The 21,837-nt window shown below is 45.1% G+C and overlaps 3 protein-coding genes across 3 annotated transcripts in view; all 3 read left to right on the top strand.

Moving 5' to 3' along the window:
- The window catches only part of LOC306940653 (nesprin-1-like), a gene marked incomplete at its 3' end in the record, with an annotated part of 53,295 nt that extends 49,089 nt beyond the window's left edge, over positions 1–4,206 (top strand). Inside the window, exons 17-21 of the mRNA XM_079525759.1 lie at positions 1,093–1,257; positions 1,610–1,762; positions 3,183–3,326; positions 3,518–3,694; positions 4,024–4,206. Coding sequence (XP_079381885.1) covers positions 1,093–1,257; positions 1,610–1,762; positions 3,183–3,326; positions 3,518–3,694; positions 4,024–4,206 — 822 coding nt within the window. The remainder of the gene's footprint in view (positions 1–1,092; positions 1,258–1,609; positions 1,763–3,182; positions 3,327–3,517; positions 3,695–4,023) is intronic.
- Positions 4,207–4,581: 375 nt separating this feature from the next.
- Positions 4,582–11,457, top strand: LOC306940652 (nesprin-1-like; the record flags this gene model as incomplete). Its single annotated transcript, XM_079525758.1, has 9 exons — positions 4,582–4,800; positions 5,394–5,528; positions 5,931–6,092; positions 6,508–6,716; positions 6,836–6,944; positions 7,056–7,220; positions 7,508–7,681; positions 10,912–11,101; positions 11,429–11,457. 9 exons carry the CDS (start codon positions 4,582–4,584, stop codon positions 11,455–11,457), a joined length of 1,392 nt encoding a protein of 463 aa, XP_079381884.1.
- The window catches only part of LOC306941336 (nesprin-1-like), a 149,346-nt gene continuing 138,451 nt past the window's right edge, over positions 10,943–21,837 (top strand). The window contains 14 exon segments of the mRNA XM_079526753.1: positions 10,943–11,076; positions 11,429–11,569; positions 11,947–12,107; positions 12,198–12,354; positions 12,767–12,994; positions 13,185–13,283; positions 13,526–13,713; positions 15,307–15,430; positions 15,639–15,805; positions 17,300–17,453; positions 17,811–18,466; positions 18,905–19,084; positions 20,092–20,245; positions 20,783–20,941. Coding sequence (XP_079382879.1) covers positions 11,507–11,569; positions 11,947–12,107; positions 12,198–12,354; positions 12,767–12,994; positions 13,185–13,283; positions 13,526–13,713; positions 15,307–15,430; positions 15,639–15,805; positions 17,300–17,453; positions 17,811–18,466; positions 18,905–19,084; positions 20,092–20,245; positions 20,783–20,941 — 2,490 coding nt within the window. The 5' untranslated portion in view covers positions 10,943–11,076; positions 11,429–11,506.

Genomic DNA, 21,837 nt, shown 5'->3' with positions numbered 1-21,837 from the left:
AATGAACAATACAATACATATGTACACCGGATTTAGCAAAGATGCAAATTTACTTCCACAATCCCCACAAAAAAAACAAGCAACAATAGCGTTAAATTACATTACATTACACAACAAAGCATAAATACAAATACAGAGGTACGCAGGGACAGCTCCAGGGGGGGGCAAGGGGGGGCTTTAGCCCCCTCTGGTGGAGGCTTAGCTCCCCCTAAGCCCCCCTCAAAACAAGCCGAATTGACTGACTTCTATGTAAACCAAGATTCATTAGCCCCCCCCCCCCCCACTAAATAGCGAGCCCCCCCCATAGCACCCCCAGTCACAATTTTCTGGAGCCGTCGCTGGAGGTACGAAAATTAATGGATAAAAACGTTTTTATTTAAGACAATAAAAAAATATTACATATGTATTGCAATAAACAAGAAATGATCACATAGTGATATTTGTCAGGTGAAAGAAGCGCTGTCTCCGTTGTGTTCCCCCCCCCCCCCCCCCCATATTAGTATGATTATTGCGTGTATGTTTGTGTGTCACAACCTTGCACCTCGCGGTCATTGTTTGCGTGCGCTGCCTCCGTTGTGTTCTCCCCCCATATTAGTATGATTATTATTTTAGTAACGTGTATGTTTGTGTGTCACAACCTCGCGCCTCACGGGCGTTGTATGCGTTCGTTTCCGACGTTCTGTTCTGTGCGTGGTTCAATGACTGTGTTTTGTTGTGGCTTTGCATTGGCTGCACTGCGCTGTTTCAGCCGCGTTAGCTTTGAAGTTATATCGAGTACTAGTTATATCGATACTCTTCCTTCCACGTCACCCTGTGAGTGTGAGCATGCTTCTCTGCTGCGTTGCTCTGCACTGTTTGTCTGCAGCCTGTGTGGCTGCCAGGGATATTTGCCAGAGGGCAGCTTTGCCGTTGCTTGGTGTCCCATTGGCCAGAGGAGCCAATCAGATCAGTATAACTAGGTTGCGTATCGCTTACATTTCATGAACGTTCATAAGTCAGGTTTCGAGGGCAATATATATTTGTATACAAAAGTGTGTGGTGTCCATTATTATAAGCACTGAGGTTCTGACTGTTTCCATCCTCTCTTCTCAGGAGTTCTTCAGGATTCTCAACCACTGGATGGATCAGCACAACATCATGAACGACGCAGGAAACTTTCTGATCGAGACGTGTGACGAGATAGTGTCACTGGACCTCAAACAGCAGCTGCTGCTACTGAATGGCCGATGGAGGGACCTCTTTCTTAAAGTGAAACAAGTAATAATCTAACTTATCAATATTAGATCAGATAAAGGTCGGACATTGGGGGGGATATAGTATTTTCAAATACATTTCATGGTTTCATTGGTTTGTGTTTTTGCATGCTTATATGTGTCAGATGAGTTGTGTTAACCTTGCTTATAAAGCAATAAGATGAATAACATCAAACCTTCAGCATATTTAACTGAGTCAGTCTACTTTGCATGATTGACCGCAGACTCTTTTGAACTGAGATTTACTACATCAGGACAACTCATGTTACAAAACAAATTTGGAAAGTTTGGCGCAGGCCAGTAAATCTGTGAATGAAAGTTTTCAAAAACTGTGTCACCCTCTATATTATCCATAGTATGCCCATGCAGATGAGATGGATAAGTTGAGAAAGGACCATTTGAAGGCACTGTCAGCTCTCAGAGATCTGCTGGACACGGCTGAGAACAAGCTCAGTGCATCCGTCCAGGTGTCCTTCCTGAATGTCCGAGCCTTTCTCCAGGATGTGGAGGTGAGGAACGTCTGTTTATCATAATTATAGAACAGAATAACAGAGCACAATGTGCCTTTACTGCTTGCTGGTACATGGTGTTTGGTGGTTTTCTCTATAATGATATTGTTACAATACACATTATTGGTCGATAGCATCGGGATCCGCTCGTAATTACGACTGCGGAATAGTCTGACAACGTGGCTTTGCGTGTGGTTAGTGTTAGGGTTAGGGACAGGGTTGGTAATGGGGCAAGTCGGACCAACGCGCCGTTGGAATTATGACACTGACCCGATAGAATCACAGTCCCTGTGTTTTTTAGCTTAAGACAAATTGTGCTCTACTCAAAATTTTCTCAGCTGATAGGGAGTCTCTGTTGAGTTTAGGCACAGAGTCTGTGTGTAATTTAAGATGGGATTGAAACACTACTTGTTTGTCATACCAGTAGATTTGTGAAATTGTAGGGGCCCTTAAATATATGTTCACCAGCTTTATGAGATGTTCGTGATCTAGCTGCAATACAATACAATACAATCCTGAGTGTTAATTTAACTTAGAGATGTACACATAGAACCAAATGAACCTGGTACACGCCAGGCCAGGATGATATGCATTTGCTGTATAGCTTTTGAGTGGTGCAACCACTCCTATAGACAGCTATATGTGTGTCCCTGCCTGGCTGCCTGGGTCCCTGGCTGGCTGCCTGTGTCCGTCCGAGCCTGAAAATTGCCTGAAAAGTGTCACTGTTGTGCAGCCTAACACACACTCACACTCACACTCACACACACATATTAACTGTATATATGATGATTTCGGGTGTGACAGTTCAGTACAGTACAGTACAGTAGTACAGTAGACTCTACTGTACAGAGTTACCGTGTGGGGGTCCCCCTGGCCGTGTTCCTGGGGGTCTGGATTTTCTGGGGACCGCCTGGGGACCCCGACGGAACCGGGCCGGCACCCTGGGCGCGTTCCTGTGGGTCTGGAACTTCTGGGGACCCCCCGGGAGCCCCACACGGAGTTGCACCACTCACTTCACACGGGTGTGATTTTTAGAATGTTTGAGCATTCTCTGTCCTACAGTCAATAATTACTGCAGTCTTCTCTTGAATGTAGTTCAGGTTTAGTTGTCTTCATCTCTATGATGAACAACAAAACCGTTCTAGGGAAAGACGTGCTCTACTCAGGGTCAAGTTCATAGTCTCTGTAGCTGATGGTGCAGATTCTGGAAGATCAATGGAAAAAGGGGAACGGCCCGCAGGCCTTCCTCAGCATTTTCAAACTCCTGCGTGCCGAAACACGTTCGTTTCTCTAGGTGGACTGCTGCTGCATGTGATTTCATGAAATAAAGAAACTCAAACTTTATTAACAGAGTGCGGATATTCCCCTTTTTTCATCTCTATGATGACTTCTACACTTTACTCCCATATCTCTCTCTCAGAATACCAAGCAAAAGGTTGTTGCCATGGAGACACAGTACAAGCTGGCTGTCCGTAGTGCCCAGCTCCTCGTCAAGGATGCATCACAGGACGAAGGCGCTAGGGTCATGGCTGCTATGGCAACGGTCAAATGTCATCTGAGCAAGGTACGCGCTATACCATCTAATGGAAAACCTAGGTTGAAACATTTTTTTTGTGTCTTTTTGACAAAGCAGCACATCTGGGGTAAATGTCAAAGTACAACATCCCAATATCGTTATCTCAACATTTTTATCCACATCCTCCACGTCACCTCTTTCGGTCAGTGTTTAGTTTTCTGGTTGTGTATTGTTTGCAGGTGAGAGAGCGGTGTCCATCCCTGGTGAGGGAGTGCCATGGCCTGCTGCCCGTGCTGGAGGAAATGGAGAAGCACATCAGTGGTTTCTACCAGGCTCTGGAGAGGGCCAGCCGCATCACGGCTGCTGCTAGAGACCCAGACGCACAGACCCATTCCCAACACAAACTCACGTGGCAGGTTAGAATAGACTGTATGATGGCTGTGAAAAAAGTGTAAACTGAAGTTGCAGTACAACAGTTGCTCCTGTCCAGGGCGACTGAGAAAGTGTGAGATTGGAGTACGTTGCATGAATTGAAATGTTGAAGTACATACTGTACTGTGCAGTGCAAAGAAAGCAATTGCGGTAAATGCTACAAAGTAACTAGGGTACCACCAGGTAAGTATCAAACCTAGCAATCTGTCTACACAACTTGCTATCTAAATAACATACGTATTACTTGGCATCGGTGGTCAAGCTAAGCAAACAGTATATGTCTATTGTATCTAAATGCCATATAAATTCCCAGGACCTGCTGAACCAGCAGCAGAACAGCAAACGTTGCCTCTCGGTCATAGAGAGGAACCACCACGCCCTGCAGAGGGTGCTCTCCAGTAGCAAGGTGCTCCGAAACTTTGACCAGTCCCTCCTGCAAATGAGAGTGGCCGAAATACAGTGCTCAGCACAGGTTAGCATGATGTGCACTTACTAATTGACATGAACACACACACACAACAAACATACCCACACACAACAAACATGCATACAGGCATGCAGTCATGCACGCACGCACGCACGCACGCACGCACGCACGCACGCGCGCACGCACGCATACACGCACGCATACACACACACACACGTGTCACAGAATCGCAGCATCACACAAGAATTTTAGAGAGAGTTAATTACCGTTAATCACATCACAGAACAGACATATCCCCAGAGACAACAGTACAGGTTAGCATTGCTCATCTGTCTCATTATTCCACAGCTTAATGAAAGACGAACAATGCAATTATAATACATTACCTGTGAGACTGTTCGCCCAGGTCATGACCTGTACTGTGTCTTCTTCTGCTAGGCCTTGATGAAGGAGGTGGGGGAGTGGAGGAGGCAGGAGGAGGCCAACAACTGTCTTAGGAGGAGGTTTGAGGAGTCCCGCCAGGAGCTGGAGAGGGTCCTGAGGATGGCTCAGGGCTGTCTGAGAGAGAGAGGAGACCCCGAGGAGCTGGAGAGGGTCCTGAGGATGGCTCAGGGCTGCCTGCGAGAGAGAGGAGACCCAGAGGAGCGGCAGAAAAAACACACAGTGAGCCCAAATCTACAGTACTGGCTCCTGTGTGCCATTTTATAGTCTGTTGATGACAGCTGAAGCAGCCAAATATGTATGGCTATTGGCTAACATCAAGACACTCTTACCTTATTTAGGTCATTTCTGATCTATAGCCTCGGTACCCATGCAGGCTTCTATTTTGGTTTGCATCCGTCTCAAAAATGAAAGCCTGGGGAAACGCATTGGAAAATCTAGCATAGGAAGCCCACTTCCTTGTTTTTCGCTAACCAATAACCAAAATTTGGTGACGTCAGTGTTTTCCGCTGTTTTCTACCGGGGAGGGGAGGAGGGGGCGGGTGCTCAGATCGGTGAAACCAATAGAAACTACCCGCCCCTCTAGACCAGAAATCATACAGGCTGGGCCAGGCTATCTCTGATCTAGACTGGCTTGGATGAGGATCTGAGTGTGTAATGTGTATCAATGGATTCTGCCAATACCCATGTTGAAATAATCCTGTTCAACACAGCATTTGGTCGTCGTCCTCTACCAACACATTTCATTGCAAATGGACACGATCTCAAGTGTGCTTGGCAATCCCCAAACGGTGTATTGTTTTTATTCTGCCCAGGAGTTCTTCAACCAGATGGACCAGCGGATGTTGAGTGTGTTTCTGAAGGCATGTGATGAGCTAACAGACATCCTACCAGAGGACGAGCAACAGGGGCTGCAGGAAACAGTCCGCAGACTACACAAACAATGGAAGGTCAGAGGTCACCAGGCCTTATCACTCTTACTAAGTACTGCAGTACTGCAGAGTACAAGAACTTCAAGGGACAAGGCAGTTAACTGCCTTGTCCCTTGAATATAATATAACTAAACACAACTGCATGTGGGCAGAGGTTTCTCTATTGAGACATTAAATCGGTAAGAAACCACTACTGGTTGGCAAGAGGTATCGAATGAAATTCAATGGAAAATATCTCATCTTCCCAAAATGAGCTCTCCGTTACAGCTGAACAGTAGAAATGTCACGCAGTGGGCCCGAGATTGGATCCTGGATAGGACATAAAATGTATTGATTGCAGCCTTTTCAGTATGTTCTCACATTGGTCCTGGATTATTTATTTTTTACTGACTCTCTACTAATGCTTGATTTCATTTACAGGATGTCCAGGGTGAGGTTCCTGCCCACCTGATGCGTCTGAAGGTTGATGTGGAGCAGGCTCGAGTGGGGGAGGTCCTGCAGGATTGCAGGGAGGAGCTAGACAGAGAAATGCGTGCTCTGTCTAGCACATGCACCAGCGAACGTGTGGTCAGGGAGCACAGGGTGAGGTTTAATATACAGTATACCTAATCTTAAATCGTAAAACAAAAGATTACAGTATGTAATTTGAATGGGAAAAAGTGTCACAAGATTATAAATTAGCCTTAAGAGGAAGTAGGGGTTGGTTCACAGAGTTGAACCACTTTCAACCTGGCGTCCGTATTTTGGGTACATCAGTCAAACATCACATCAAATTACAGAAATGTAAACAAAAAACTACAATAACAGATCTTCAAGCTCACCAACACCAAAGATACAATTCATCAACATTGAGTGAAATGGTCGACTCGTTGAGTAGGAAACCTGGCAAAATTGCAGATGAATGCAAAATGAGGAAAGATAATCACCTGTGATTATCATCACTCTCCAGGCAACTTAATCCACCAATGCCTTCTCTCACCTTGCCCCCAACTCCCAGGCATTCTTTAAGGAGCGCATGCCCCTGACATTGTGTGAGAAGAGGATCAGGAACATGGAAGACGTATGTGAGAAGTTACCAGACAACGACTCTGCCCACCGAGCCCTCGACTCCAGCAGGAGGGCTCTGGCAGAGGTCAAAGGTCAAATAGAAACCATCTACCTCAAATTGCTGCAGCACCCAGATAAATGGAGGGAGTGGAACGAGATGTGAGGATTATACTTACTACCGATATTAATATAATCTGCCTTAAACTCCGACCTTTTCACTGGTAAAATTACAGAATGTAATTGCTGTGTAATGACAAAGTTTTCTTCCTCGTTTGTAGGTTCTGTGAGCTTTCTGATTGGCTCTCGTCTCAGAGGAGGCAGGTGAGGCTTTTGAGAGAGACGTCTAGTGACTCCACCGATCAGGAACAAGTGGACGTCACGATTCAGGTGAGTCTGACCTTCCCGTCGGGCCACTAAAATAAAGTCAAGGTTAAAAGTTAATCTTTAGTAGGCTTTCATTGCTTTTCTATGCTTCAATTCCAATTCCCACACGTGTAGGCCCTTCAGGAGGCTGTGGACTGCCGTGAAGAGAACCTTTTGTGGCTGAAGAGCCGTCTGACCGTGCTGTCCGAGGTTAGCCCGGAACTGGAGGTCCAGAGGCAGAGAGCTGCCCTGGCCAAACTCTCAACTGACCTCAGGGCACTATTGTCTTCGCTCTGCCAGGTAAAACATTCATTCCAATAATAGCATCCACTCAACGCTGAATACCTCCTTTCCTGCCAGTACTATTGCTGAGGTTGTAGTTAATGTTTTTATTCTGGAATATGAAACCACACTGGAACTATAGTGATGTAGTCTTTCCTTGTATTAGTGTGTACTGCAAGTTGAACATAATTTATTTATGATCGTATCGATACATGTATCCAAGTTTGGAAAGTCGTGCCATTCTTTCTCTTCTGAGTCTTCTCCTCACCCTGTCATTCCCTCCGATCCTCTGCTCTCTTTTGAAGTGGGGTGAGGAGGGCAATGCAGATGCTATGTCCCAGTGTGACGAGCTCAGAGAGGACGTGCGTGGTGCTCTAGAGGAGGTTCTGAGGGCACGGAGAGAGGCTCAGGAGCAGACGGACCAGATCCTGGAGGCTGAGAGCCTGGAGGAGGCCAGGCAGCTGTACCTCATTCACCAGGTACAGTATGGGGGAGCAGTGCAGTGTCTAGCAGCATAAGAGGGAACGCTTAAAGTAAAACTGTTGCTGATATCTAAATTATGATGTGTTAAACAAAGAGTGAGAAAGGCAAAATGGAAGTAATGCTCATTTTAAAATGAGGACTTTTGAGGGGGCCCAGCCACTCCTTTTCCCAGCTTTGTGTGTCTGTGTGTACCACGGAAATGATTTGATTGGCTGAGCACGGAATGTGATGATATTTTAAGCATTCTTTACTTGCGCAAGCAGAGCGCAAGTACTGCGATCGGCTGGGTATGTATGTATTTAATTATGTCGTGTCCTTTCTTGTTAAGACCGTAGCCCAATCAGGGATCAGCATCTCTGGCATCATCATTATGTTTATGTCGTCATTACAATCAGATTCATAATATATTATCATAATATATCAGTGTTTTTTTTGGAAGTGGTGATGCCAGTGGTGAGCGCACCTCATGGCGTGCTCTGCTTGCACACAAGTAGGCCATACATGGCCTACTTGTGTGCAAGGAGCAAGTTGGCAGCTCGACAGAGTGCATTTCTAGTTTTATATTATTATTATTATTATTAGAGTGATGCAAGGCCTAACAAGCTTTGTTGTTTGCTCATTTGAAATTCTGGCCTCATGGAGGTGTTAGGGTGAAAGGTCTGGGGTCACCAAATGAACAGGTTTCTCCCTTTTGGGTGCATGAATGTGCAGAGCAGGTCATCTCTTTTATTGGCTATTCTAGATTAATTTCATTGGTCAAACATCACACTGAATGCCTGGTGGAGTGGGATTTCTTCAGCATTAACTTACCGGTAACATTATAATGCACTGAAACAGTCAGCCACAGTAAAGTGAAGCTTTCTGTCAGAGAATCATTTAGAAAAGTTTCCATTTAAAATGTACACAGCCGATCCCCACAAGCGGTCAGGGCGCCTGTTCAGGGGAGGGAGGAGGTGGGGGGGATAGCGTGTACCTCCACATGCGTTACGCCCCCCTAGTGAGACCTTTCACTGTCTGGTGTAAAGAAGATGTTGGCTTGATGGCCTGGGTAACCGAGGCTTTCTTCACCCTCCCAATGACTGATTGTGGGGGTTAGCAGAGACGGAGTACTTGTAGAGAGGCTGGGGAATTGGGAATTGGCTATACTAAATTGGGACTTGAAGGGGAGAAAATGTTTTTCTTTTGTCTTGAAGGGGCATGTTTTGCACAATAACAGTCTTTTCATTATGTCTGCCCACGATCTCTGTGATTCATACAGTAGGCTACGTTTGTTTACCTCAGTCACTGATACTAAAATCTGATATTTTATTTTTTCTATGAACCTGTGACTTGACACCCATACTGTTATAAAACGGAAATAAAAAGATTTTGAAAAGAAAATGTACACAGCCAGCTTGGCAGAGACTGCGTTGCATATACTCATAGGAGAGTCACTTAATGGAAAGATAATAGGCCCTAAGCAGAACCTGTATTGTTACAAATGAGACACACACAAATTGATTCAAACAATTCTGCCAACTCCTAGTCTTGGGGAGGCTGTTTCCTTTCACCTGACAATGAGGGGTTTTGCTGTGAGGGCATAACACGTGAAGAGGAACACTCTGCTCTACCTATACTAGTTCCACCCCCTGCTGAACAGACACCTGGCTGACCTACCTATAGGAGAGACTAGTGCAGCACCAGAGATAACCCTCCCCATGCATGGGCACAGCCTATATTGAGTTTGTTGAGTTGTTGTTGTCAAACACACTGGGCAAACTATTCTTTTTATGTGTTCTTGGACAATAGCAAACATGTTTCTTGTTGTATAGTTTGTGACAATTTGTCATTATATTGAATCAAACTCTGAAATTAAACCTCTGCATTTACCTATCCTAGCTATAAGGAGCAGTTGCGACTACTGTAGGTTAACTTCAGTATGAAACATGAAGGAGCAGACGATTGAACTGGTGTGGTGATCCTATGATTCTCAGATTCTCTCTACCTCCTGAGCACGATTGTATTGTGTTCAATGTATCATTTCGACAAACACATAACAATATTCTTGAACACCAAGCTGATCCATCTCAGTGAGATGAGATGGAGTGTTCAATTTGAGAAGAAAATAAAAATGGAAAAACAGGCTCCTTTAGATTCCACCATATGAACTGAAGAGTTTTAGATTCACTGGGGAGTAACTTAATACAGCCTTGATGTAATATTAACATGAACCTCGAAATGAGCCACGAGACGCTCTCGTGGGGGTCGCAGACTAAGAATAACCAATATTAGGGGGATACTGCAGTCTGGTACAGAACAGAGGGTCAGGACTTCATGGAGAACATATGGGTCTGAAGCAGACGACTGCCCTAGAAAACTCTATTGTTGAAAAATGATGCCAACTCACTGGCACATTGAGACATGTCTAGTGCCTTCTGTCCATTAATGCTGCTTTCTACTTTGTTCAGCTCATGTCGGCTCAGCCATTTTTCTTTCCTTCCAATGCTAATTGTCCACCATAAACGCTTTTATGCTGTTGTTAAAGGGGTTGTAAGTGATATTTTGTTGCTAAGTCTTAATTGAAGCTGATATTTATGAGTACCTGATTGGATGAAACTGGCAGCCCACCTGAAAATGTATTTTCGGTTTACTAAAGAGCTGGAGGACAGGGTGGCCACTGTTTCTGAACAATTAGCAATTATTATGATTGCCATCAGAATTTTTAACCAAAAAATATCACTTACGTCAAAATACATTCGAAAATCTTTTGGATTGGATTGTGTGTTTGTCTGTAGGTTGCAGAGTTTAGTTATAGCATCCAAAGATAAATGGAGAGAAGCAGGATGGCGTTTGGTGTTTTCCTGAAAAGTGTTGCTAAATTGAAGTGAATTGGTGTAGACTGTAGAGGGAATAAATGGTGAAAACAACAAATTGTACACAGCAAATTGCATGGCATTATGGCCATTAGTATTTGGGATGTGTTATTCCCCAATCCCAGCCCGTCTAAAACCTGTGTGACTTACTGTAATTATTACTTGGTTGGTTCTGGTTGTCATCTGACATATTGTGTGTGTGTGCGTGTGTGTTTGTGTGCGTGCGTGCGTGCGTGCGTGCGTGGGTGCGTGCGTGCGTGGGTGCGTGCGTGCGTGCGTGCGTGCGTGCGTGCGTGCGTGCGTGCGTGCGTGCGTGCGTGCGTGCGTGCGTGCGTGCGTGCGTGCGTGCGTGAATATCTGTGTGTGTGTTGCAGCAACAGCTAAAGCGTTTGCATGCTGATAGGAAGGAGGCAGAGCTACTGGTGTCCCACTGCCGCGAGTTGCAGCAGGGGGAGGGGCTTAGCCAGTCGCTACGGGAGCTGGAAGGAGCCTTCAAAGAGGTGGACCGCAAAGCTGTGACACAAGAACTCAACCTGCAGGTAGAAGGACTGTGTGCTTCACTATGTGCTGTACTGATGTACTCTCATGTCGGTGTCTCACACTGCATCTATTGTCAGGCAGAAACCTCTTATCTCCGTATTTCAACTTATTTTTGTAATTTATGCCCTACTTCTATGACTATGTCACACAAAAGTAACAAAAATAGCTGATCTACAAGCTCAACAGTGCAACACGTTTTGAGCTTGTAGATTTTGTGATTGGAATTCTGAAGAATGTTTTGCTATTTTTTAATTTAAATCCTGAAAAGTATATAATTATATATATTTTTTTCAAATGCAATTAGTTTACAACCGGTATACTATTTTTTTCTTCTCTTCTTATCATCTCCAGGCAGCTCTGAGTTCCTGGCAGGACTTTGAGGCAGAGAGAGAAACTGTCTGGAGGTTTGTCAGCAACATCAACACAGCAATGAACAAAGAACTCATCTTCAACAGCCTGGACAGCCTCAGAACTGAACTGGACCATAACAAGGTGTGTGTGTGTGTGTGTGTGTGTGTGTGTGTGTGTGCGTGTGCGTGTGCGTGTGCGTGCGTGTGCGTGCGCGTGCGCGAGCATTTGTTGTTTGCATGCGTTTGGTTTATGTCTTGGCCTCCAGACACACTACACATGCCCGTGCGTGCGTGCGTGCGTGTGCGTGTGCGTGCGCGAGCATTTGTTGTTTGCATGCGTTTGGTTTATGTCTTGGCCTCCAGACACACTACACATGCCCGTGCGTGCGTGCGTGCGTGCGTGCGTGCGTGCGTGCGTGCGTGCGTGCGTGCGTGCGTGCGTGCGTGCGTGCGTGCGTGCGTGCGTGCGTGCGTGCGTGCGTGGGGCCCTATTTGCTCATCTATTTGTCCTGTCTATAGGAGTTCATCAAGAGAATGGAGGAGTTTGCGGCTCGGGCAGATTTGCTCCTGGAGAAGGCAGTAGATATTCAGCTGGGACCTAAGAATCAGACTGTACTCCTGCAGCAGGCCCAGACCTCCCGGGAGATGATCTCACAACTGCAAGACCACCTCAGAAAGAAGTATTTATCTATTATTTGATTTGACTTTAGTTTACATTATGTGTTTGTGTGTGTGCACAGCTTTTTTAAACCAGTGTTCTGTCCTTCCAGTGTTGTCCAGCTGGAGCTGGTATGTGTCTGGTGGGAGGGTTTCAGCAGTGAATCAGAGGCCTTTTCCTGCTGGATCTCAGAGAGAGAAGAGGAGCTAGAAAGGGCAAGGACAACATCCTCCTTAGATCCCCTGGATGGACACATCAGCACAGTGGAGGTACAGTACACACACAAGTCATACATTAATATAATTTCCTTCTGGGTAATGGTGTTTTTATTTGGTAGCCATAAAATGTAAGTGTTGAAAAGGTATAGCCGCATGGACACTGCTGAACATGCACATGAAGATGCAAAAATGCATTCCGACCGCCTGCTGTAAAAGCTACGTGTACAACAGTAGCTTTGCATCTTTGGATATTTTGCATCTTCTGCCCCTGTGAATGCAGCATGAGACTGACTGACTGACTGACTGACTGACTGACACATTTACACTAGTCGGTTGGTACACGGTAGGCCCAACAACCATCTAGCTATTCAGTCGTATCAAATTAAACTCCAGCATTATATACACGTTCAGTCTTGTTTAACAATAGTTAAATAGATTCAACCATCTCTTTCTCTCTCTTCAGGCGGTGGGTGCGGGGTTAGAGGAACGAGGGGCAGTTCTTGCCCACTTGGAGGCAGAGTGTGAGGCCCTGTCAAAGTTTGTGACCCCTGGGGAGGCGGAGCGTATCCGGACAAGGCTGGCCAACATGGGCCAATACTGGGAAGAGCTGAGGGCGAGAGTGGAGCAACTGGGTGGACAGCACACCCACAGCGACTCCTACAGGACGACATGCAGTGACAACCTGGAACAGGTAACCCGTAATACAGCTGATGCTAATTTATTATGATATATTGTAACTTGTAAGCAAGCAGTACATTTGGAGTTTTCATTTGGCTTTTAAAGTTTTTGTGCAGAAAGGTTGATAGAAGTTGTGCAGAAGTTGATATATCAATATTCATATTTTTTGTCATTTAAGTAAGTGATATTTTTGTCATCATCAGGTGAAGAAAACAATGAACGACCTCAAGCAGAAGCTGGATTGTCCGTTCACATTTTGTTTATCATCATCTGAGACATACAAAGGGCTTCAGGATCAGATGGTAGGTACACCAATGACATCTAATGAACAACAAGACACATACCGTTACCATATCAAGGTGTGGTGTGTTTCCAGTTCAAATCTGCTCCTGAGCCAATCAAATTAAGCTATGAGAAACTGAACTGGAACAGTAAATGTGTATGTATGCCTCTTTCTGGAAACGGGAACTAGAGTTATGCTTGTCAGTCCAAGCAGCATAGCCAATTAGCCATTATTGAAACACTGCTTGTGTGCTTCCTCCAGGAGGTGTGCCAGGCCCTGGAGCAGCTGAGGCCCAGGCTGATGGCTTTGTGCTTGGCCACGAAGAGGCTTGGAGAGGGGAGTGAGCTGGAGGAGGAGGTGGATGACCTCCTGAGGGAGCAGGGAGAATACATGGAAAAGGCCACAGAGACTAAAGCTATGCTGGAAAATCTTCTGACATTATGGCAAAGGTACAGCCACTCGCAAAGCATGCATAAATGTACTGTATCAGTATGTGTATTTCTCTGGAAAGAGTTTGACCATCTCTAAAGGAACCACTTAACGAAACACAAAACAAAAAAAAATCTAAATTATTTATGTATAAATAAATCAGTTTGATCTAAAGTAAGATCTGTACTATTATTATTTTTGTCAAACCACATTGGATACTTGGGCTTGAGCTCTAATATACTATTCTTCTTAAAACTAAAGCCATGGGTGAGATAAATTATGGTCAGAATTCTATAGGACAAGGTTGAATCACAGAAAGAAAACATTTCATTGGTATTTTGGGGACCTTTTATGTTCTGCAACCGGATTACACCCAGAATATATTGAAACTAAGGAGCTCTGTCTTCTGTCTCTGTCTTGTACAATCTCATACTATACTATTTGGTTTAATATCTTCCAAATGCATCTGCAACGTAATTATACAGGTGGCAGGTGCAGAATCTGTATGGCTGCTGTTGTATGGACATTTTTTTGTATTGATTCCTATTGGGTTGACTCCTGTATAGGCTGCATGTAATCGTTTATGTTCTTGGAAATGTCCTTTTGTCCGCCGTCTGCCTCTAAGCTGTTTCTTTGTCTTCATAAGAGTCTCCTGAGCTCTCCTTTCACTGCCTTGCATCATTCACACATCTCTTTATGATGTACAGTCTCTTTGTCTCTGATGTGTCTGTCCCCTGGGCAGCCTCTGCTATTCTGATGTAATGACATCCATACCTTTTGTTCTCTCTTAATTTCCCTTTCTTTATATATCTCCGCGAGCAAAAAGCTTGTGATCTGTAGCACTGCTACAAAGTGCCAAAATCAAAAAAGGGTTATGCTTTACTGGAGGTGTCAGATAGGTCAAGGTCTGTGCGTGCATGCGTGCGTGCGTGCGTGCGTGCGTGCGTGCGTGCGCGCGTGTTCAGTCAACCTCATCTCTTACCCTGCAGGTGTATGTATTTGGGATTATGTACAGCAGTGGATGCTCCAGAGAGATAGAGCTGCTCTATTATGACCCTGTCCCTTACACTGGGCCATGGGCAGATAAAAATAGCACAGACACCATATCCCTGTGTGTGTGTGTGTGTGTGTGTGTGTGTGTGTGTGTGTGTGTGTGTGTGTGTGTGTGTGTGTGTGTGTGTGTGTGTGTGTGTGTGTGTGTGTGTGTGTGTGTGTGTGTGTGTGTGTGTGTGTGTGTGTGTGTGTGTGTGTGTGTGTGTGTGTGTGTGTGTGTGTGTGTGTGTGTGTGTGTGTGTGTACTGTACAGCAGTGCAAAACGGCTCTTCACCATAATATAAAAAATCACACCCGTGTGAACTGAGTGGTGTCAGGTATTATATAGCCTGTCTGACGTAATGAAATCATGTCTGACGTAATGAAATCACACCCGGGTGAACAGGGTGAACATAGCAACCATGCTCATTTTTTCTGCACAAACAAAGACAGTTGTAGGACGTAATGAAATCACACCCGGGTGAACAGGGTGAACATAGCAACCATGCTAATTTTTTCTGCACAAAAAAGCCAGTTGTAGCAGTGGTTTACACCACTCAAAAATGTCTTCTAATTTTCAGATTTGAGAAGGAGAGTTCCTCCATCAGAGGCTGGCTGGACAGATGCGAGTCTGTCTGTTGTCCAGACAACAACCTGCTCTCTGTGGACAAAATAAAGCTTAAATGTGAACTACAAAATGTACAGGTAATAGATTTTGCAGGTTTGTTTCGTCCTTGTTGATTCATAATAATTCACATTGATTGATTGATTGATTCACATAATTGTGCATACAAGTAATACAATTCGGTCGCTTTTGATATCGAGTTGTTTTAATCTCATCCATACATTCTTGTCATTTCTGTATTTTAACCTTTTTTATATGCACCAATAAATAACAATGTCACCTGTACAGGAGATGCAGAAGGAATTACCATCCCATGAGGCATTGTTGCGGGGTCTAGAGAGCCTGGGGCAGCATTTGTACCCCACCGCACCTGAAAGTAGTATCCAAGAGTTCACTGAGGACCAGTCACAGCTGCAGGAGAGATCCACCTCGCTAAAGGACAACACAACACAGAGGTACTTCTCTGCCTTTATGGTTTTGGACGATTATACTGATTATTTGGTAACCCTTTACTTAAAGGTCGGGTCTATGATGCATAATTTATAATCGCATTTATAATGCATTATAATTTTTTTTCCCTAAATTCTTATCCCACGATTTTGCAACCCATTTTTTCACCCAGTGTCAATTATCTAATGTAATCCTGGGCGCTACACTTCCTCTGCCAACCTGGGGGGGGCAGCGGACTGACCTAATGCTTCCTTCTATGCACGAGGAGTCCAAGCTGCTTCTTTTCACCTGACAGAGGAGAGTTTCCCCGGCCAGACGTAGCGCGTAGAAGGAACACGTTATTCCGACCAGTTCCTTTCCCCTCCATCAGGCGCCCCAGCTGGCCAGGGGAAGGTAGTTTAGAGACCAGGATTATTGCATGTTTTTTGTGAGGGTACCTACCCTAGGGGACACGGGGAGAACATGCAAACTCCACACAGAAAGGCCCTTTCGTCAACCCCACCTCGAGTATGGGCACTGATGACGCGGAGGAGAGAACACGGCCCCAGCTTCCACCCACAGCGTCCCCAGCGCATTATAATGCGCTTATAAGGCATTAAAACATAAATGTGATTATGTGGTTAACGCATTTTAGACAGATTATTTTTAAGTGGTGCAAACCACTTAAAAATGGTTTGCACCTTTTTACCCAGCCTGGCTGCCTGCCTGGCTGGGTATGAGCACGAAAACAGCATGGTTGTTTTTCACCACCTGTGCGCAACCTAACACACACACACGCACATATTAACTGTATATATAGTGATTTCAGGTGTGCCAGTACAGTACAGTGACAGTACAGTACAGTACAGTAGAGGGTACAGTAGAGGGACCCCCACACGGTAACTCTGTCATTTCTCAACCGTTTTGGACGCGGGGCAGCTCGCCGGAATCGGGCCGGCACCCTGGGTGCGTTCCTGTGGGTCTGGAACAACTACGACTACTGCAGTCACAGCTGTCTCAGGTGGAGATGTTTGACCAGGCTCTGCTAACCCTAACAGTGACTTTCCCCCATCGCTGTAGGCTTGTACTACTGCAGTCACAGTGACTTTCCCCCCTCGCTGTAGGCTTGTACTACTGCAGTCACAGTGACTTTCCCCCCTCGCTGTAGGCTTGTACTACTGCAGTCACAGTGACTTTCCCCCCTCGCTGTAGGCTTGTACTACTGCAGTCACAGTGACTTTCCCCCCTCGCTGTAGGCTTGTACTACTGCAGTCACAGTGACTTTCCCCCCTCGTTGTAGGCTTGTACTACTGCAGTCACAGTGACTTTCCCCCATGGCTGTAGGCTTGTACTACTGCAGTCACAGTGTCTTTCCCCCATGGCTGTAGGCTTGTACTACTGCAGTCACAGTGACTTTCCCCCCTCGCTGTAGGCTTGTACTACTGCAGTCACAGTGACTTTCCCCCCTCGCTGTAGGCTTGTACTACTGCAGTCACAGTGACTTTCCCCCATCGCTGTAGGCTTGTACTACTGCAGTCACAGCTGTCTCAGGTGGAGCTGTTTGACCAGGCTCTGCTGACCCTAACCCAGTGGAGTGAGAACTTCCTGTCTGGCCTCAGAAGCACTTCCCAGGTTGATATCACTGACCTGGAGTCTGCAGTCTCTCTGCTCAAGGTATTTCATATTCTATATCTATCTACTGTATGTTAAAAATCACACCCATGATGTGAGGGGCGCTCTTATCATCATACATCATCATACATCATCTAATTCTGGCCTATCACAATTTGCGTCCTCACTTTTGTCTTCAATGGTTGTGCTTACACACTTTTGCCTTCAATGTTTGTGTTTACACAATGTTTGTGTTTACATAAACACTCAAAGCTGGACATAGGAGGGGCTAGCACCCCTCAAAACATGCTTAAGGACTATTTTTAATCAAGAAATAGAACTAGTACACAAGCACTTTTCGTTTTTACGTGGTTACTATCGTAGGTCTTGGACATTTACATATTTATTTTATTCGTATAGGATCATGAGACAAATCTAAAGGGCCAGACGTCAGTGACAGAAACCCTGCAGGAAAGAGAGTCCTCCCTCTTCCCCTCCTCAACCTCGGAGGCCCAGCAGCAGCTTCAGGACTGGAAGGAGGACTGCTTCCAGCCCCTCATTGAGGCCCAGCGCCTGCTGCTCCTCCGACAGGAGTGCCTAGCTGAGCTGGGGGTCTTCCTCCAGAACCATGGTGCAGCAGCCAGGGTGGTACAAGGCCTCCGCGAGGCTGTGGAGGGCAGGGGCAGCTGGGACTGTGCCAAGGCCGACGAGCTGCATCGCGGGCTCGGGGAGGTGGCGGGGGATGTCGCCCGCCTGGAGGCTCAGGCGGTGGGGCTAGACGGGCGGCTGGGCAAGGCCCACCTCCATCTGTGTGGGGCGGAGTGTAGGGACTCGAAAGAGATGAGTCGTCCGCGTGGAAGAAAGTCCTGCAGGGGCCAGGCAGTGGCCCTCATGGTGGCTCTGGAGGGTGTACAGCGGGGTCTGGGATGGAGGCAGAGCGAGGCAGAGGCTCTGGGGGCACTGTGGAGCTCCTTCAGGGAGAGGAAGGAAGAAGTCATGAAGAGTCTGAAGACGTTAGAAGAGGCTGCGCGGCAGGAGGGGGCCAGAGAAAGCACCATACAGGCCTTTCAGAACAGGTACTGGTGTTTATTTACCTGAATAACCTGACATGAAAGGGCCCAATTTTATACTAGTCAAGTCAATACTCTTGGATTTTGTTGTGTATCCATATGCCATCCATATGCCATAAAAAGCTGTTGTCCTTGCAGCTCCTACCTGCTAACTGAAAGCTTGTTTCGGCCTCAAAATGGCTTATTGGTTTAATTCCTGAAGGTTATATTTCAAGCATTACAGCCAAATCCCGGTCTGTGTAACGATGATACCTAACGATGATGTCACTGGTAGGCGGATTTCTGAATTGTCCACAGCCCTCCTCTGAGACACAGGCTGAGTGGACAAAAATGGTACCATATTAACATGAGCATTAGTGAGGACCAATTATACGAAGATACTGTAGGTTGAAATGGATTGTAACTCATTCCTCAACCTGGCCTCTGTGTCTGTATTTCGCCCAGGCTTCGTTTCTTTGTCCAGTTGGAGGATGAACTCCAGTCCCTACAGCATTCCCAGCAGTGGCTGAGGGAGAGAGGCAGCCAGCTGGCCCAGAGAGACAGTGAGCTCGCTGGGGAGGCACTGAGAGAGCTGGCCCTGGTGGAGGCCACCTGGGAGAATGTCAGGACCATGATCACTGATGGGTGAGGGACAGTGGTGTTACTAAGTACTAATAAGTAAACTACTTAGTATTGTACTTAAGTACAATTTTGAGGTGTTTTTTTTTCTTTTCTTTCTTTACTGGAGTATTTCCACAATTTTCAGTACTTTTTTACTAGTACTATTTTACTCTACACTACAATTATTTGAAAACCTTTAGTTACTAGTTACATTACAAAACATACATTTCCCACTTCAGGGCTATACATTTTGGCCATTTAAAAATAGCCGATAGCTTTTAGATCTGCTATTTTCAAAAGATTTGTTATACATTTAAAAACTTGTGAAATAGGACATTCTGCCTAATTAGTAGTTTCTACTGTTACTACTGTGTTTCTACTTTGTCTACATTTTGACACCAACACTTTTGTACTTTTACTCAAGTACATTTTAAATTCCTGACTTTTACATGTAACGGAGTATTTCTACAGTGCAGTATTGATACTTTTACTTAACTTTTTCGCTGCTATCTACGTTTATAAACGTAGCTAGGCTATCGGTACCTAAAGGTGCTATATACTCATACGTATACTCCATATATGAAAGCCGCGACCGTCTATTTACCTTTTAGCATTGCTCTGGTTAGTATGGAGAGCCATTGTCCCCACCAGCTATGGGATTTTTAAATCCAGCTCCATTGAGCCTCCACTATAACAGGATTTTCGCTGTATCTCAAAGCGCTGTATGTTCGAGCGCTGTCCATGGTGAGCCATCCCGCGCATCCCGGCGATCATTTGTGAGTTTGTATTGCACATGTAACTGGTTGTAATGAATGCTAAGTGGTCTGAGCTAATGCGACTGATCACTGTGCTCACAATAAAAGCCCCCACCTCCCTGAATAACCCGGAAAGGAAACAAGGAGCGTAGAGTTAGGTGTGCTTATGCTGCCACCTAGCGGCAGCAATAAAGTTAAGTAAAAAATGTAAGTAAGTTTCCCACCACTGTTTATTTGCATCATGTGTCTGTTTGTCTGCGTACTTCTCCTCTGCAGTCAGGAACAGAGCGGAGTGTTGGTTGATCTTCTCCGTCAGCTCCACGGTCTGAAGTCCACTCTCAGCACCACAGTGGAGAATGCCCAGGCGGTCACTCACAACCTGCCTGACCACAACCACAGCCCTGAGGAGGCCAAGAGGACTTTATCCCGGGTTAGATGCTTTCTTTGTTTCTTTAGGAATACTAATACGGTGCCCGTGGGGCCTCTACAGCGGTGCCCGTTGGGCTGGTGCATTTATAGATAGATTAGTTATTATTGTGGATTTTCTGTTTGACCATACATACATACATACATACATACATACATACATACATACATACATACATACATACATACATACATACATACATACATACATACATACATACATACCCAGCCGATCGCAGTACTTGCACGCTCTGCTTGCGCAAGTAACTACTAAACAGTAATCATCACAGTAATCAAATATAAATTTCACCACCTTTGAAAAGGGCCAATAATATAAACAAGTCTGGACATGCATTGAATACATTGGACCACAATGGAAACAAGTCCCCAGCAATTTCGTGTTATCCTTTTAGCCTTAATATAATGTCTGACTGTACCAGTACCAAAAACCCTCTGAAAAGCAACCTAGTGAGATGATGCTTCTCCCCCTAGTGGTGGTATGTTGTCATCACATCTGCACTGCACTCTTCTCTTCCTATAGCACGATGCAGTGCAAGCTGAGCTGAAAGATAAGCAGGAGAGCATGGACCAGCTCATCAGCACGGTAGAGGACCTGCAGAGAGAGCTGGCCAAGGTTCCCAACTGCGACACACACTCCATCCAGAGAGACATGGAGACTCTGAGAGACCAGTGGCTGGAGGTGGGTGGGGATGCTGTCCCATACTGTTGTATGCACCACTTCTGGGTCTTTTTTTTTGGTTTACCACATTAACCCATTCAGGACGGGAACCCGTGTTGGTGTTTTAAAGGGGAATTCCACTCATTTTCAACATTTTATTTATGTCATTATTATTCATTCATTCATTATTATGCCTTAGAGCTGTTGTGTGGAAATAATAAAAAAAAAGTCCCCCCATTCTGTTTTTCCTAGAACTGGAGGATTAACAAGTACATCTTGATGACATGTTAATGATTTTTTTCAAATCTCATGATTAAAAAAAAAAATCAATGGCAAAGGACTACTAGATAGTAGCCACTACCTAAAGGTAGTATTCTTCTTTATTCTTTATTGGGATCCCCATTAGCTAGTCGCTAGTCTTCCTGGGGTCCACACAAAAATTGATACAATAAAAACAGATCATTGAAATGTAAAACAGACAAGATCTAGTTATCAGCTAAAACGGTGAAGTCGCTCTGCATTTAACAGACAACAACGACTAATGGTAACAAATACAGTGTTTATACAAAAAATTAAAAATACAATAAGAATAAAGTACAAAAAATAGAAGAAAAAAAAACTTAATCTATAAAGGACTCATCAATGTATGTTTAAGTAATTTTTTTAAACGAAAATCTGCTTCTGGTTTGTCTCAGATTTAAAGGGAGCATATTCCAAGCTGAAAAAGCAGTTCTCTTCATACTATTTTGGTTGTGGTTTGGCACCACCAAACCACAGTACCGGTATGTTCTTGAATGTTTTGTGGAGAAGAGCTTGATGTACAACCAAGAGTCTGCTGGTCAGACGACCAGGGGACAAATTGTTATATGCAGAAAACTCCATGTCATCTAGTAAAGGAAAATGCTGTGTGTGTGTGT

The sequence above is a fragment of the Electrona antarctica genome (assembly GCF_951216825.1).
Source record: "Electrona antarctica genome assembly, chromosome: 17".
Classification (NCBI taxonomy): domain Eukaryota; kingdom Metazoa; phylum Chordata; class Actinopteri; order Myctophiformes; family Myctophidae; genus Electrona; species Electrona antarctica.
This window is presented reverse-complemented; position numbering and strand designations above follow the sequence as displayed.